The sequence below is a fragment of the Carlito syrichta genome, unplaced genomic scaffold, assembly GCF_000164805.1.
Source record: "Carlito syrichta isolate Samal-C Ts95f unplaced genomic scaffold, Tarsius_syrichta-2.0.1 Scaffold310362, whole genome shotgun sequence".
In the NCBI taxonomy this organism is placed as follows: Eukaryota; Metazoa; Chordata; class Mammalia; order Primates; family Tarsiidae; genus Carlito; species Carlito syrichta.
The window spans coordinates 206,001-221,058 of record NW_007254458.1 but is presented as its reverse complement, the minus strand read 5'-3'; the positions used below and the strand labels follow the sequence as shown (position 1 = coordinate 221,058).

At 42.9% G+C, this 15,058-nt stretch overlaps 1 protein-coding gene across 1 annotated transcript in view; it reads left to right on the top strand.

Annotated features, from left to right (window-relative positions):
* Positions 1 to 10,084: 10,084 nt before the first annotated feature.
* The window catches only part of SUSD1 (sushi domain containing 1), a 113,107-nt gene continuing 108,133 nt past the window's right edge, over positions 10,085 to 15,058 (top strand). The window contains exons 1-2 of the mRNA XM_008068331.2: positions 10,085 to 10,160; positions 11,900 to 12,025. Of these exons, the coding sequence (XP_008066522.2) occupies positions 10,085 to 10,160; positions 11,900 to 12,025 (202 nt within the window). The remainder of the gene's footprint in view (positions 10,161 to 11,899; positions 12,026 to 15,058) is intronic.

Sequence of the window (15,058 nt, the reverse complement as noted above, 5' to 3'; positions counted from 1 at the left end):
AGGCTGGCGTGCAGTGGCACAATCATGACTCACTCCATCCTCAAACTCCTGGGCTCAAGCGATCCTTCCTCCTCAGTTTCCTGAGTAGCTAGGACTACAGGCATGTACCGCCATGCCGGTCTAATTTAAAAAAAATTTTTTTGTAGAGATGAGGGCTTGCTATGTTGCCTAGGCTGGTCTTGAATTCCTGGACTCAAGCAGTCCTCTGGCCTCAGCCTCCTTCCAAAGATTACAGGTGTGAGCCACCATGTCCCGCCCATTGTGATTTTTGTTTGTTTGATTGATTTTGAGATGGAGTCTCACTCTGTCATCCAGGCTGGAGTGCAGTGGCACGCTCATGACCACTGCAGCTTCAACCTGCTGGGCTCAAACGATCCTTCTGCCTTGATCTTCCTAGTAGCTGGAACCACAGGCACGTGCCACCATGTCCGGCTAATTTTTTTGATTTATTGTAGAGACAAAGTCTTGCCCAGTTGTCCAGACTGGTCTTAAACCCCTAGGCTCAGGCAGTCCTCTCACCTCTGCCTCCCGAAGTGCTAGGATTACCTGCATGAGCCACTATACCCTACCTAATGTGATTGTTTAATAAACTAAGAGCTCCTTGTGGGTAGGGATTGTGGCTTGTATTAGGAATCTGGTGTGGAATTAAATGAAGATCCCATGAGAACAAGCAAAGGCTATTCATGCAGGACTTGCTGTAGCAAGGGAGTCAGCCACCATTACTCACAGAGTTTTGCCTTGGCAGAAACTCAAAGGCAGGCAAGGCGTGGGGCATGGGGGATGGGAAAGCTTTATAGTAGAAAAAGGGGAAGGGCTTCAAGTGCGCCCAGTCCGGGGAAACTGGAGGCAGGCTTACCAGCCTCTGGCATCCTTTGTGATTGGTGAGGGGGGCACATCTAGCTTTCTCTGGTTGCTCCTACATTGGAAGTGGGGGCAAAAATTAGGGAAACTAGACGTTATTGATTAACGCCTGACCATTTGGGGCTGATTGGTGCAGAGTTCCTGAACTGATTACTGCAGATTGTGGGTTGGAGTTCTGTTTTCACGTGTGCTGTGCTCACTGTCCATCTGTATATCCAGTCTCTCACTAGCAGCATGGGATAACTTACATGAATTGGCATCAAAGATGTTTTGGAGAGGAGAGCTAGTCAGAGAGATGTAAGGAAAGTGGGTAGAGCAGGAGGCTGTGGTGGCTGGGTGGGGTGCTGGGCCCAAGGGAGAGGAATGGGTAAGGAGGGGTGGAACCAGTCAGTCCTGTTTTAAAACCTTTCTCTAGCATTCATTGTGCAAGTCTGGGAGTGGCTGTGGGACTTGTTGGTTCAGGCCTGACTGGAGTTTGGAAAGGCAGGAGAAAGAAAGGACAAGCAGGGGCCTTGCGACTCAAGGAGCAGCAATGGTGGAGAGAGGCGAAAGCTGTTTTTACTGTTATACATACAACTGACTTCCCTATCATGCATTTCCTAGGCTTAGTCTCCCCTCTGTCTTCATGAATCACAGCAGCGTATTCTTTTTTTTAGAGCACGGAAGAGGAGGAGAGAGGAGAAATGGGGAGAGTGGCTTGTTCTGAAGTGACTTAAAGTTGCTTAACATAAGGGAGCGGGATTAGAGCTGATGAAGATCCCCACGGAGGCCTGTTTTCTGCCTCCAAGGACTTGGCCCTGGGCGTCTTAGGCCCCTAAAATGTGATCCTAGATCTCTGCAGCTCAAAGTAGCAAGGAGTCTGTTGGCAGCTTGGCAGAGGAGAGAAGGGGAATGAACGGCCCAGATTTTGAAAAGGGTACAGCCTGCTTGAGAATGAGTCGGGTGTGAGACAGCGTGTGGAAAGAATTGGCAGGGGTTAAGTGGGTAACTGCTGGATGTGAACCTTAGAGTGTGGCCTAAATGAACAGCTGCTTAATTCAAGACTCAGCGTTGAGATTGGGTTATTCAGTGTGGATTGGTTTCTAGTCTGGAGGCCAGGTGTGGAGGCCTCACTGCCAGTTGATCTTGGTCACAAGAAAGTGAACTGAAGAAAGTCCTGTGAACCATTTTACACAAGGAAAGGTTAGGGGTTCTTGATGGGGAATATCAGTCCTAGGCTTAGGTAGGTATGGGAAATATATGATGGTTCAAATTGCCCTGCTAGGATTATGTTGCTGGAGAGAGTAGATTACTTTCTGTCTTGGGGAATGTTAAAATAGAAGATGTTTTTGTTTCTGTTTCTGTTTTTTTTTCTGTCAAGAATATTGGAAAGGAGAGAATATAAGGTTTCTCAGGTTCCTTCCATCTCTGATGCAGTCTCTTAAGAGCAATGCAACCAGACTCGGTGGCTCACACCTGTAATCCCAGCACTTTGGGAGGCAGAGGTAAGAGGATTGCCTAAGCCCAAGCGTTTGAGAACAACTGGGCGACATGGTGACCTCATCTGTATAATAAATTAAAAAATTAGCTGGGCGTGGTGGTGCACACCTGCAGTTACAGCTACTTGGAAGACTGAGGTGGAAGGATCGCCTGAGCCCACTAGGTTGAGGCTGCAGTGGCTGTGAGTGTGCCACTGCACACCAGCCCGGGCAAGAGTGAGACTCCGCCTCAAAAAAAAAAAGAGCAATGCAGTTTTATGTCACGTCAGAGATGACTTGGGAATGCTTTTTCTTCCTGAGTATTGGGCCCCTTGGCTTATTTCCTCAGGTCGTTTAATCTGTCTCTACAAATTTGAGAGACAGCATTTCATGAAGGTTGTACAGTGGAATTGTTCTCTGAATGGGGATTAGGTTAAAACATATTCAAATTCAAGCACTGCCGTTGTGCTTTTAAACTGCTTTCTTCCCTTGACTGTGAACATTCCTTCAAAGTTTTTTTTTTTTTTTTTGAGTTGGAGTCTCACTTAGTCACCCAGACTGGAGTGCAGTGGCCAGTCCAGGCCACCGCAGCCTCGACCTGCTGGGCTCCAGTGATCCTTCCGTCTCAGCCTTCTCCAAGTAGCTGGAACTACAGGCGCGCGCTACCACACCCGGCTAATTTTTTTGATTTATTGTGGAGATGAGGTCTCGCCAAGTTGCCCAGGTGGGTCTCGAACCTGCGGGCTCAGGCAATTCATTCACCTAGGCCCTCTTCATAGTTTTGTTAAAGTCCATCAGATGTTGTCTCAAAAGTGCACTTAAGTTGTTGCTCTTCTACTGAAGTTAAGAGTGAGAGTAGGCCGGGCTCCTTGGTTCAGTCTGTAATCCCAGCACTTTGGGAGGCCGAGGTGAGTGGATTGCCTGAGCCCCTGGGTTCGAGACCAGCAACCTGGGCTGGTCTCTATAAGAAATCAAAAATCAGCCGGGCGTGGTAGTACACACCTGTAGTTCTGGCTACTTGGAAGGCTGAGGTGGAAGGATCGCTGAAGCCCAGTGAGTTGACGCTGGGTTGGCTGTGAGCGTGCAACTGTACTCCAGCCATCCCACGCTGAGCTATAGCTTTTTTTGGCTGCTGTGGAGAGGAGGGGTGGGTGAGCAGGGTTGAAAAGGTGAGGAAGCTGAACTTTCAACTTCTGAGTCAGGTATGACCAGAAGGCTGGGAGGATGTTGGGAAGGCAGGGAGTGATTATGTAAATCCAGATATTATGGTTTCTAGAATATCAGCCCCATGAATGGCAGGCATCTGTCCACACAAAGACACTGCTTTGGATTTTTGTATCAGTGCTTTTCTCCATGATGCTTTCTATTAGTATAATTGGGAACTGGCTAGCTAACCATCTGTGTTGGGACTTTCATTTATTCACTAACAAAGAATTGCTGGGTGGTGGTTATAACAATGTCTAACATATTCTAATTGCTCTTTAATCATTTACTCTTTAATCCTCACAACAACCATATGAGATCGGTTTGTTATTATCCGCGTTGTTGGGTGTGATTTTAGCTGGCTTAGTCACTGCAGAGCCAAGAAGGGAAATGAACCTAGGTTAGCAGCCTTCGCCAGGGGATACAATAATAGTAACCAAGAATACTTGTCAGGCATTTCCTCCTTCTAGATTTTGGACTCTTCAACATCCCTGTTTCCCTGCCAGTACTTCTAGGTGTCCCTGGGGCCTCCCGTTCTCTGTGTAGTTCCCTCAGTTACTACATGGCAACTGCCTCTCTACTTTCAGACACCAAGTCTGCTGATGATGGAGCTAAAACCATCCTTGATGTGGATGCCAAACTGACCCTTGACACAGCTGTCTTGAAGGTCATGGCAAAGGTCTACTGACCTTTTTGTTGGCCTGGACAATTTCACTCCCTTGGGGTACTCTCTCTGTCGCATGGGTCCCATAGCTATGCCATGTGTCTGTCTATCTTGGTGAAAGACTTCTTTCAATATTGCCTGCCTTCCTTACCCCCAGGATTCTGACCCAAGTCCTTGAGGGTGAGCTACACTTGTGGTGCCATTCATGGTGTGGTCCACCTGGGAGTGTCTTAGAAATGCAGATTCTCAGGCCTTGTCCCTCACCTACTGAATCAGAATCTCTGGAGATTCTGTGTTTTAACTCTCTTAGTTTGCGCCAATTTGAGGGGTTTCCCTGGACACAGAACTTTTTGTACTAAAACCAGGATGAGTTGGTCACTCTATCTCCAAGTGATTCTTACCTGAGCTACAGGCTGTTGAATGATGGACTTTGTTGTGTTTTCAGAAGCAGTCCCCTTATTTGTCCTTGGACTGGGATTATGCTCCCTGCCTATTTCTTTAGGATAGGTTCTCCTCTTCCTCCCCCCAGTAGGCTACTTGGTCTCTCAAGCTGTTTGACTCCAGAGAGCTGCTCTGCAAAGCTCTGCAGAATGGGTAACTGTGGCTGAATAATAAACTTCAGCACCCCCTTTCCCTGGAATCCGCTTTCTCTTCTGCAGGTGGTCTGAGAAGACTTTGGTAGCCTGGAACCCATTTGTCTTTTTTTTTTATCGGTTTGGGGAACAAACATTTATTGAGCCAAATCTACTGCATGGCAGGTACTATCCTTGGAGTTCAATTATTCTTAATGTCGAGACTAGCTTGGGCAACATAGTGAGACCTTGTCTCTACAATAAATCAAAAAATTAGCCAGTATGATAGTGCACGCCTGTAGTTCCAGCTACTTAGAAGGGTGAGGTGGAAGGATCGCCTGAGCCCAGCAGGTCGACGCTGGAGTGGCTGTGAGTGTGCCACTGCACTCCAGCCGGGGTGACAGAGTGAGACTCCAACTCAAAAAAAAAAAAAATTTATTCTTAATGGGTCATTAAAACAGATACCTTAAGGAAGAAGTGTCAGAACTTTAGAGAGAAAGGACTTTAGAGACCATTTAATCCTCTGCTACTCAAAATGTGCTCCACCTGTGAGCTTGTTAGAAATGCACAAGTCTGATGAAGAAGATTCTGTGAAAGTTGAAGATTTACCGCTTAACCTGACGATGTATTCAGAGGCAATCTAAGGAAGAAAATGGTAGAAGAACAGAAAAACTATTTATCTGATGAAATATGTGAAATGCAGACTGAAGAATTAGCTGGAAATTCTTAGACACAAAAAGAACTTGAGCCCTAAGTGTATGAGATAGATGTCTTTAGAGCCTCATCCAACTCTCTCTTTACATAGTCAGTCCATATATGGAAATGAACATCTGTTTTGATCTGTATAAAAGTGTTAAAAAAAAATGCAAAATATAGGGCCCCACCCCAAACCAACGGAATCAGAGCTTGTAGTTTAGCAAGATCAAAGTACCCAGGTGATTTGAATGTACCTTAAAATCTGAGCAGCACAAAGTGCTGGTGTTACAGTTGAAAAATACTGAGCTCCAGAAAGTTACGTCATTTGCTCAAGATCACACAATGAATTAGACTCAGCTGGATTTAGTATTCAATTCTGACTAGCTTTCAAGTCTACTGCTTTCCCTCTGTACCTGACAGCCTTCCTACAAGGCCGTTTATTTGTCTGAGTCTATTTATTAAATAATTTTGAACTTAACTCAATTTCTTTTAAAACATTTTATATTCCATCCTTTACTAATTCAGACTGGACTTCCTTTAATTTATCTGAGTGAGTTCCACCTCTTTGCTCCTTAATTTTTTTGCATGTTTATTAGATTTACTCAACAGTTACATGAAGTGGTCATTTTCCAGCTGATGTAAGTTTCTGCAAATGGACCTATATAAATGCTGCACCTTTATAAAAACGAGTATTTCATATTAAAAAGAAACATTGTCCCATTTGACAACCTTAAATAATGAGGTTCAGAACATGATTAAGCATAGAGTTTATTTGAGCTCAAAACTTGAGGATGACCGCTGGGAAACACCAACTCCAACCTGATGGGGTCACTATTTCAAAGTGGAGAAGTTAAGGTTTCACTTATTTAGAAATTTTAGCAGGATTGTGTTTTCCACGCAAGACTAGTACAAAGGCCACAAGGTTTGATTGGTTTCAGATGGCTGCATTCCAAGGAAGATTACTTTATTACTCCCTCCTGAGGAGGCATGGTGATTTGAGGAGGTCCTATCTCTGGAGCTCTTTGATTTTAATTATTTACAGGGAAAAAAGGCAGAAGTAGCTGCTGCATGCGTTACTCAGGCTGCATAGCCACATTCCTCTCAAGGCTCAGGATAACTTAAAGTTTCAGCAGTTTTAATTGAATTATTTAATTTCACACATTTTATTGTTGATTTCAATAGTATCGTGCTTATATCTATTATTGTTCTACACACATTTGTGTGTGATTTCAGTGTCTATGTTTCAGTGTTATGTTTTTTAGCCTTAGAATAGTATGTTTACGTTGTCTGTTCACTTGGAAATTATCTTGTAATAGACCTGCTTGTTTTTATTTTTATGTATTTATATTTATTTTTTTAAAGCAGAATTTATTGAGAGGACAGAAAAGCTCCCATGGTGGGAGGGGACCCAAGGGGGTTGCCTTATTTTTATATATATTTTAAAGACAGAGTCTCTCTCTGTCTCAGCTGGAGTGCAGTGGCACAATCATAGCTCACTGCAGCCTTGTACTCCTGGGCTCGAATGATCCTCTTGCTTCTGCCTTCTGAGTAGCTAGGACTTCTGGTGTGGGCCGCCACACCCAGCTAATTAAAACTTTATTTTGTAGAGATGGGGTCTTGTTATGTTTCCTAGGCTGGTCTCAAACGATCCTTTCTCCTTGGCCTCCCAAAGTGCTGGGATTACAGACATAAACCCCTGTGTCTGGCCCTGCTTGGTTGGCTGGTAAGCTAAGGCTTCCTTAGTTTAGGTTTCTTTAGTTACTTGTTCTCTGAAACTGCATAATTGTTATCTAATATCTCTCAGTGGCATCATGAGAAATTTGGGATCCAGAAACAATGACTTGCCTATAAAGATTTGGGTTTCTCTCCCCTATTTTCTTCATCATAGCTTTAGTTATATCAGCCCCCAAATGAAAACAACCCAACTGTTTATCAATAGAAAATGGATAAACAAATTGCACATTCACATAGACTGTTATCTTGATTGAGGCAGTTGATTCATGGTTGTATATATTTGTCAAAACCCACTGAACTGCACACTTAAGCATGTATGCATATCCCAGTAAAATTGATTTTAAAACTAAAAATGTAATCTTCCTTATCTTTGTGTTATTATGGTAATAGATATAACATAAAATGTTACCATTTTGAAGTGTACAATCGAGAAGCATCAAGTACAATCATGTTGTACAACCATTACCACCATACATCTTCAGAACTTTTTCGTCATCCCAAACTAAAACTCCGTGCCTAAGATTTGGGATTTTTTTTTTTTTTTTTTTGAGTCGGAGTCTCACTCTGTCACCAAGGTTGGTATACAGTGGCACGCTTACGGCCACCGCAGCCTTGACCTGCTGGGCTCAGGTGATCCTGCCGTCTCAGACTTCCAAGTAACTGGAACAAAAGGCACACACCACTATGCCCGGCTAATTTTTTTTTTTGAGTTGGAGTCTCACTCTGTCGCCCAGACTGGAATGCAGTGGCATGCTTACGGCCACCGCAGCCTTGACCTGCTGGGCTCAGGTGATCCTGCCGTCTCAGACTTCCAAGTAACTGGAACAAAAGGCACACACCACTATGCCCGGCTAATTTTTTTTTTTGAGTTGGAGTCTCACTCTGTCGCCCAGACTGGAATGCAGTGGCATGCTTACGGCCACCGCAGCCTTGACCTGCTGGGCTCAGGTGATCCTGCCGTCTCAGACTTCCAAGTAACTGGAACAAAAGGCACACACCACTATGCCCGGCTAATTTTTTTTTTTGAGTTGGAGTCTCACTCTGTCGCCCAGACTGGAATGCAGTGGCATGCTTACGGCCACCGCAGCCTTGACCTGCTGGGCTCAGGTGATCCTGCCGTCTCAGACTTCCAAGTAACTGGAACAAAAGGCACACACCACTATGCCCGGCTAATTTTTTTTTTTGAGTTGGAGTCTCACTCTGTCGCCCAGACTGGAATGCAGTGGCATGCTTACGGCCACCGCAGCCTTGACCTGCTGGGCTCAGGTGATCCTGCCGTCTCAGACTTCCAAGTAACTGGAACAAAAGGCACACACCACTATGCCCGGCTAATTTTTTTTTTTGAGTTGGAGTCTCACTCTGTCGCCCAGACTGGAATGCAGTGGCATGCTTACGGCCACCGCAGCCTTGACCTGCTGGGCTCAGGTGATCCTGCCGTCTCAGACTTCCAAGTAACTGGAACAAAAGGCACACACCACTATGCCCGGCTAATTTTTTTTTTTGAGTTGGAGTCTCACTCTGTCGCCCAGACTGGAATGCAGTGGCATGCTTACGGCCACCGCAGCCTTGACCTGCTGGGCTCAGGTGATCCTGCCGTCTCAGACTTCCAAGTAACTGGAACAAAAGGCACACACCACTATGCCCGGCTAATTTTTTTTTTTGAGTTGGAGTCTCACTCTGTCGCCCAGACTGGAATGCAGTGGCATGCTTACGGCCACCGCAGCCTTGACCTGCTGGGCTCAGGTGATCCTGCCGTCTCAGACTTCCAAGTAACTGGAACAAAAGGCACACACCACTATGCCCGGCTAATTTTTTTTTTTGAGTTGGAGTCTCACTCTGTCGCCCAGACTGGAATGCAGTGGCATGCTTACGGCCACCGCAGCCTTGACCTGCTGGGCTCAGGTGATCCTGCCGTCTCAGACTTCCAAGTAACTGGAACAAAAGGCACACACCACTATGCCCGGCTAATTTTTTTTTTTGAGTTGGAGTCTCACTCTGTCGCCCAGACTGGAGTGCAGTGGCCATTTCTGGCCACCGCAGCCTCGACCTGCTGGGCTCCAGCAATCCTTCCGCCTCAGCCTTCCAAGTAGCTGGAACTACAGGCACACGCTGCCATTCCCGGCTGATTTTTGATTTATTGTAGAGATGAGGTCTTCCAAGTTGCCCAGGCGGGTCTCGAACCCGCGGGCTTAGGTAATCCACTTACCTCGGCCTCCCAAAAGCGCGGGATTACAGCCTGAGCCACCGAGCCTGGCTAATTTTTTTTCTTTATTGTAGAGATGAGGTCTTGCCAAATTGCCCAGGCTGGTGTCTAATGCATGGCCTCAGGTAATCCTCCCATCTCGTCTCCCAAAGTTCTGGGATTATAGGCTTGAGCCACCGCTCCTGGCCAGATTTGGGATTTTTAAGAGGGTTGCAGTTTATCTACAAATTAAATTGGGAAGAATGTTTGTCATTGTATGGTTGATCACATCTGGAGTTTTGGATTTGACCCAGGGTCTGTTATTTAAAAAGCATTCCAAGATTTGATTGCATGTCATTATGAATTGACAATGTCCTTATGGCACTATTTTTAAATGTTATATGTTAAAATGATTAAATGCATTTAACCCACATTCATGAACTTTAGGTGTTCTTACCTCAGTTTATCTTCACTTCAGCTTAGCCTACAGTAAGTCCCCTACATACGAACGAGTTTTGTTCCAAGAGCATGTTCATAAGTCCAATATGTTTGTTAAGTCTATCAGTTAGCCTAGATACTCAACTAACATAGCTGGCAATATAGTATTGTATTATAATAGGTTTATAATACTTTTCACACAAATAATACATAAATAAAAAACAAAAAATAAAACAGTACAGTAATCTTACAGCACAGTACCTTGTAAAGTACAGTGATGCAGTACACGGCAACAAAAGCTGGCATCTGGGGCTGGCATCAAGTGAACAGGCAAGAAGAGTTACTGAAGGAGGGTACAGTAACATACTGTAAAGTAAGTAAAATACTGTACAGTAAGGTACACAAAACCACAATCACTTGTAGAAGATGCATACCCGACAATATATGCCAGATGCATGAACTAAATTATGTGATTGGACATGTGAACACATGTTTGCATCTTTGAAAGTTTGCAACTTGTCCTTCTAATCTGTACCCTTTCTGGTTCATTTTCTCGAGGTTATATAACTGTATCTTGTGTCAGCCACCAGCTGTCTAGTTTTTTTCCTGTCTTTTAAAGTTTAGAACCACATAAAACTCAAATTTTTTGCAGTATATAAGTTTTTATACCTAGTGTTAGACATTTCAATTTTGATATCCTCTTTGTCCCAATAATTATTTAGGAGACTTGTGTAGTTTGCTAGTAGGTTTCTTTGGGGATCCTAGTCTTTTGTTTTGTTTTGTAGTTTTATTACATTATCCATGGTGATCAGATAATGCAACCTTTAAAATTTTTACTTTTTTGAACTCTGTTGCACTTTTTATGGTCTGAGATATAATACATTTTGTAAATATTCCGTGGTTAATTTGGTCTTAGTGATGATTAGTGTTTTTTCTCGTTTTTTGTGTTATCTTTTATTTATTAAAAAAACACAAAAAAACAAAAGCATGGTTAAGAGTGTTTAGAAATCTCTCAGTCTCTGTTGGTTTTATGCCTGGAGCAGCCCAAGGGCTAGGCTGTATTACCTGGGTAATAATGGGGCCAAGACTAATGAAATTCAATGCTGGAGAGGTTCTCTTTACTAGGCCACTCCTGAAATTACAGAGCCACCGAGAGTGAAACACAATATACTACATAGCCTCCGGTAAAACTCTTGTTTGATCTTGGGCCATATATCACCATCTGGTAGATTTGGATGTTTTCAGAGTTTTAGCCTCAAACAGTTCTGCTGTTTATCTAGATAATTGGGATCTGGTCATCCTGCTGGGACTTGGCTCTTATCTCACTGTCATCTTAAACACATTCACTTTTTCTCAAAAATGGGTAGAGAAATAGGCAGATGTACTCCTCTCCCCTCCGTTTGCTTTTTGAGTTATACCAAGTAGAGTTTCAGATTTCTTTATCCAGGCAATCAACACAAATATACTGAGTGTCTGTACTATGCCATAACAACATATGGGCAAATGACATCATCCCTGTCCTTGAGCGTCTCATTCATTATACCAAGCTGGGAAGACATGGCTGGAATCAAATGTAATGACAAATGAATGTGATTGATATGGGACGTGTTAGAGGAGCACAGAAGAAGATGCATTTAATTTTTCTTAAGAATAAAGGAAGGAGGAAGACCTCCGAGTGAAAGTGACATTGAAGCTGGGTCTTGAAATATGAATAGCTGCTGGGTAGAGAGGAAGGCATAGGCATGTTAGGTGAAGAGAGCATCACGATAACGGAGTGCAAGTGTGACAGTAGATAGTCTGTTATAAAGAGTAGTTGGCCTTTTCTGCCTAGAAAGTACCCTGTGTGGTTGGGGTTTGAGAACAATAAAGATGGAGGTTTTAGCCTGGAATCAGACCGTTAAGAGCGTTGATTGCCACAAAGAGGAATTTGCACTTGATTCTGTGGGCAATAAATAACCATAGAAGGTTTTTAAGGATGAACTTAGATTTGCTCTGTTTTATGTTGGTATTCAAATTTTGGTTATCCTCCATCATGAATGTCCCCTAACTAAATATATTTTATCTTGCATTTTTCTTTTTCTGACATATACAGTTGGTGATTCAGGTTTAGATGTGTGTGCCACGTGCCACGAACATGCCACATGCCAGCAAAGAGAAGGGAAGAAGATCTGTATTTGCAACTATGGATTTGTGGGTAATGGGAGAACGCAATGTGTTGGTAAGTTCTGGAATTCTGGGTTAGGTTGAATAGTTGAAACAAGAAAAACGATTCACTTGTGTTTAAGAGTTGTCCTTGGCGGGAAATATTGTTATTTTGTTTGCATGTTTCTATTATGAGATGTTTTGTCAATAATAATAAGTCTTTGTTTTAGTGTTTGGATATGTCCTCCTCTAGGATTTCTGAGGAAGTATCCTCAGATTAGAGTTCACTGAGCTTGAATCTCTGGAAACTCTCTGACCTAACGCGAGTTTGACACGTGTTTTAAGTCTTGAGTTTAATTTAACAATTCAAGTGAATATTGCATTTCTTAATTTTTCTGGTTATTTTGATATAAAACTATTTATATTAGTACCATGAAGAAAAACAAAATGCAATTTTCTATTGGATTTTTTGGTTAATTGGTAAAATACTGTTGCTTGAGGTTTATGTCTACCAGAATCCTTCCTCTAAATTTAAAAAACTGTGATCCTTTGGGGACCTAGATGACTTAAGGGAATATAAAACTCTTTAGTCTAGAAGCATCTGACATTTTTTTTGCCTCATGACATCCGTCATGCCATGATAGTCAGACAGTATCTGGGTTCAAGTCCAGGTCAGCTTTTACAGTTACATGCCCTTGCCCATTCTTCAGGGTGGAGATGTGCTTTCTTTGACTCTTTTTCTTTAGGATTCTACTCATGAGAAGTATGACTGCCCTGTAGTCTGAGGTTCCAGGAGGAATTTTTCCTATCCTGCCTCCCCCACCATTTCTCATCCCCACTTACTAACAGTGGCATGGAAATTAAGCTGGAGTTGTAGAACATGGTCATGCTTTTCTGCCCTCTCCCCAAATGAATTCCTCCTCTCACGAATGCCACCTGCCATCTTATTTGCCCTTTGACTTTAGAGCAATAGAAACTTCTTTTAATGGAAGTAGAGGGCTTTATTAATCTCTGTGGTACTTGCTCTCAAACATTAGACACTGCATATTCTGGTAGTTAGTCTGCTGAGACAGTTGTAGGTAAGGTCGTACATGTGTCAGAGGCGCCATAACATGGTATTAAGCCAAAGAACCTAAGGATTCTAGAATCCTCTACAAACCCAAATGTGCCTTCCAGTGAAGTCCACAAAGGAGGCATCTCTCAGAAACAATGGCAAAGGACAGGAATATTCTTATTTTGTGGTCAGCTGGTCTTGTGTCTGAAACCACTGTAGAGCGTTCAATAACCTGGACTTTGGACACTTGGGTTATCTTGACTTGAGGGCCTGTTCTTTCTCGCTAAACTCTCATACATACTTTACCACAGATAGTTTTACTATGAATCTCATTCCAGGTTCAGTTAAAGTTTACAAAGGTAATACAATCATGTACTCTATAACAACATTTTGGTCAATATTGGTGATCCCATAAGTGGTAATGGAGGTGAAAAATTTCTATTACCTAGTGACATTATAGCTGTTATAATTTTGTAGTGCAGTGTATCACATGTTTGCAGTGATGCTGATATAAACAAACCTACTGAACTGCCAGTTATATAAAAGTATAGCACGTATAATTACGTTTTTTAAATTTTTAATGTTAAAGACGTGGGGTACAATTCAGGGTTAGGTATACAAATGTTCATTATGCAGGTGCCCTTGTTGATGAAGTGTGCCTCTCCTCCCCTGGCAGTTTTCCACTACTGCTAGTCCTGCCCCTGCCCTCCCCTGGCAGTTTCCCAGTATTGCCAATCCCTTTCTTATAGTATTATGATAGTTGTTCAAGGTCCAATTATGAGGAGAACATGTGATACTCGGTTCTTTGTTTCGCACATATAATTATGTATACTACATAATACTTGATAATAAATGACTGTTACCGGTTTCTGTGTTTACAATATTATATTTTTTCTTTTTAAACAATTTTTGTATAGACAGGGTCTCATTGTGTTGCCCGTGCTGCTGTTGAACTCCTGGGTTCAAGCAATTCTTTTGCCTCAGCCTCCCAAAGTGCTGGGATTACAGGCATTAGCCACCATGCCTGACCGTTTGCTATACTACCTTTTTTATCATTACTTTAGAATGTACTCCATATACAGCTCAGGCAGCTCCTTCAGGATATATTCCACAGGAAGGCATTGTTGTCATAGGTGGGAGAGGACAGCTTCATGTGTGTTATTGCCCCTGAAGACCTTCCTGTGAGATAAGATGTGGGGGTGAGAGATAGTGATAATCCTGACCCTGTGTAGGCCTAGGCTAATGTGTATGTTTGTGTCTCAGTTTTTAATAAGAATGTTTAAAAAGTCAAAACTAAAAAAAAAAAAAAAATAATATAAAGAAGTTTAAGGCTTGTTTATTTCTAAATATGTAAAGAAAAAAATATTTTTGTACAGCTGTACGATGTATTTTTAAGCTAGATGTTAATACCAAAAAGTAAAAAAGTTTTAAAAATTTAGAAGTTAGGCTGGGCGCGGTGGCTCACATCTATAATCCCAGCACTTTGGGAGACTGAGGTGAGAGGATTGCCTGAGCGCACAGGTTCAAGACAAGTCTGGGCAACTTGGCGAGACCTCATCACTACAGTAATTCAAAAATTAGCCGAGTGTGGTGGCATGTGCCTGTAGTTCCAGCTACTTGGAAGGCTGAGGCGGAAGGATTGCCTGAGCCCAGCTGGTCGGGACTGCGGTGACTGTGAGTGTGCCACTGGGCGACAGACTGAGACTCCAATTAAAAAAAAAAATGTAAAAGTTTATAAACTGAAAAAGATACAGTAAGCTAAGGTTGACTTATTATTGAAGAAAAAAAATTTTAAAAATAAGTTTAGTGTAGATAATGTTTATGAAATCAATAATAGTGTACAGTTATGCCCTAGGCCTTCACATTCACTTACCACTCACTGACTGACCACCCCCCACGAGAGCAATCCAGTCCTGCAAGCTCCATTCAAGGTAAGTGTCATATACAAGTGTACCATTCTTTTTTTTTTTTTTGAGTTGGAGTCTCACTCTGTCACCCAGACTGGAGTGCAGTGGCCGCTCCCGGCCACCACAGCCTCGACCTACTGGGCTCCGG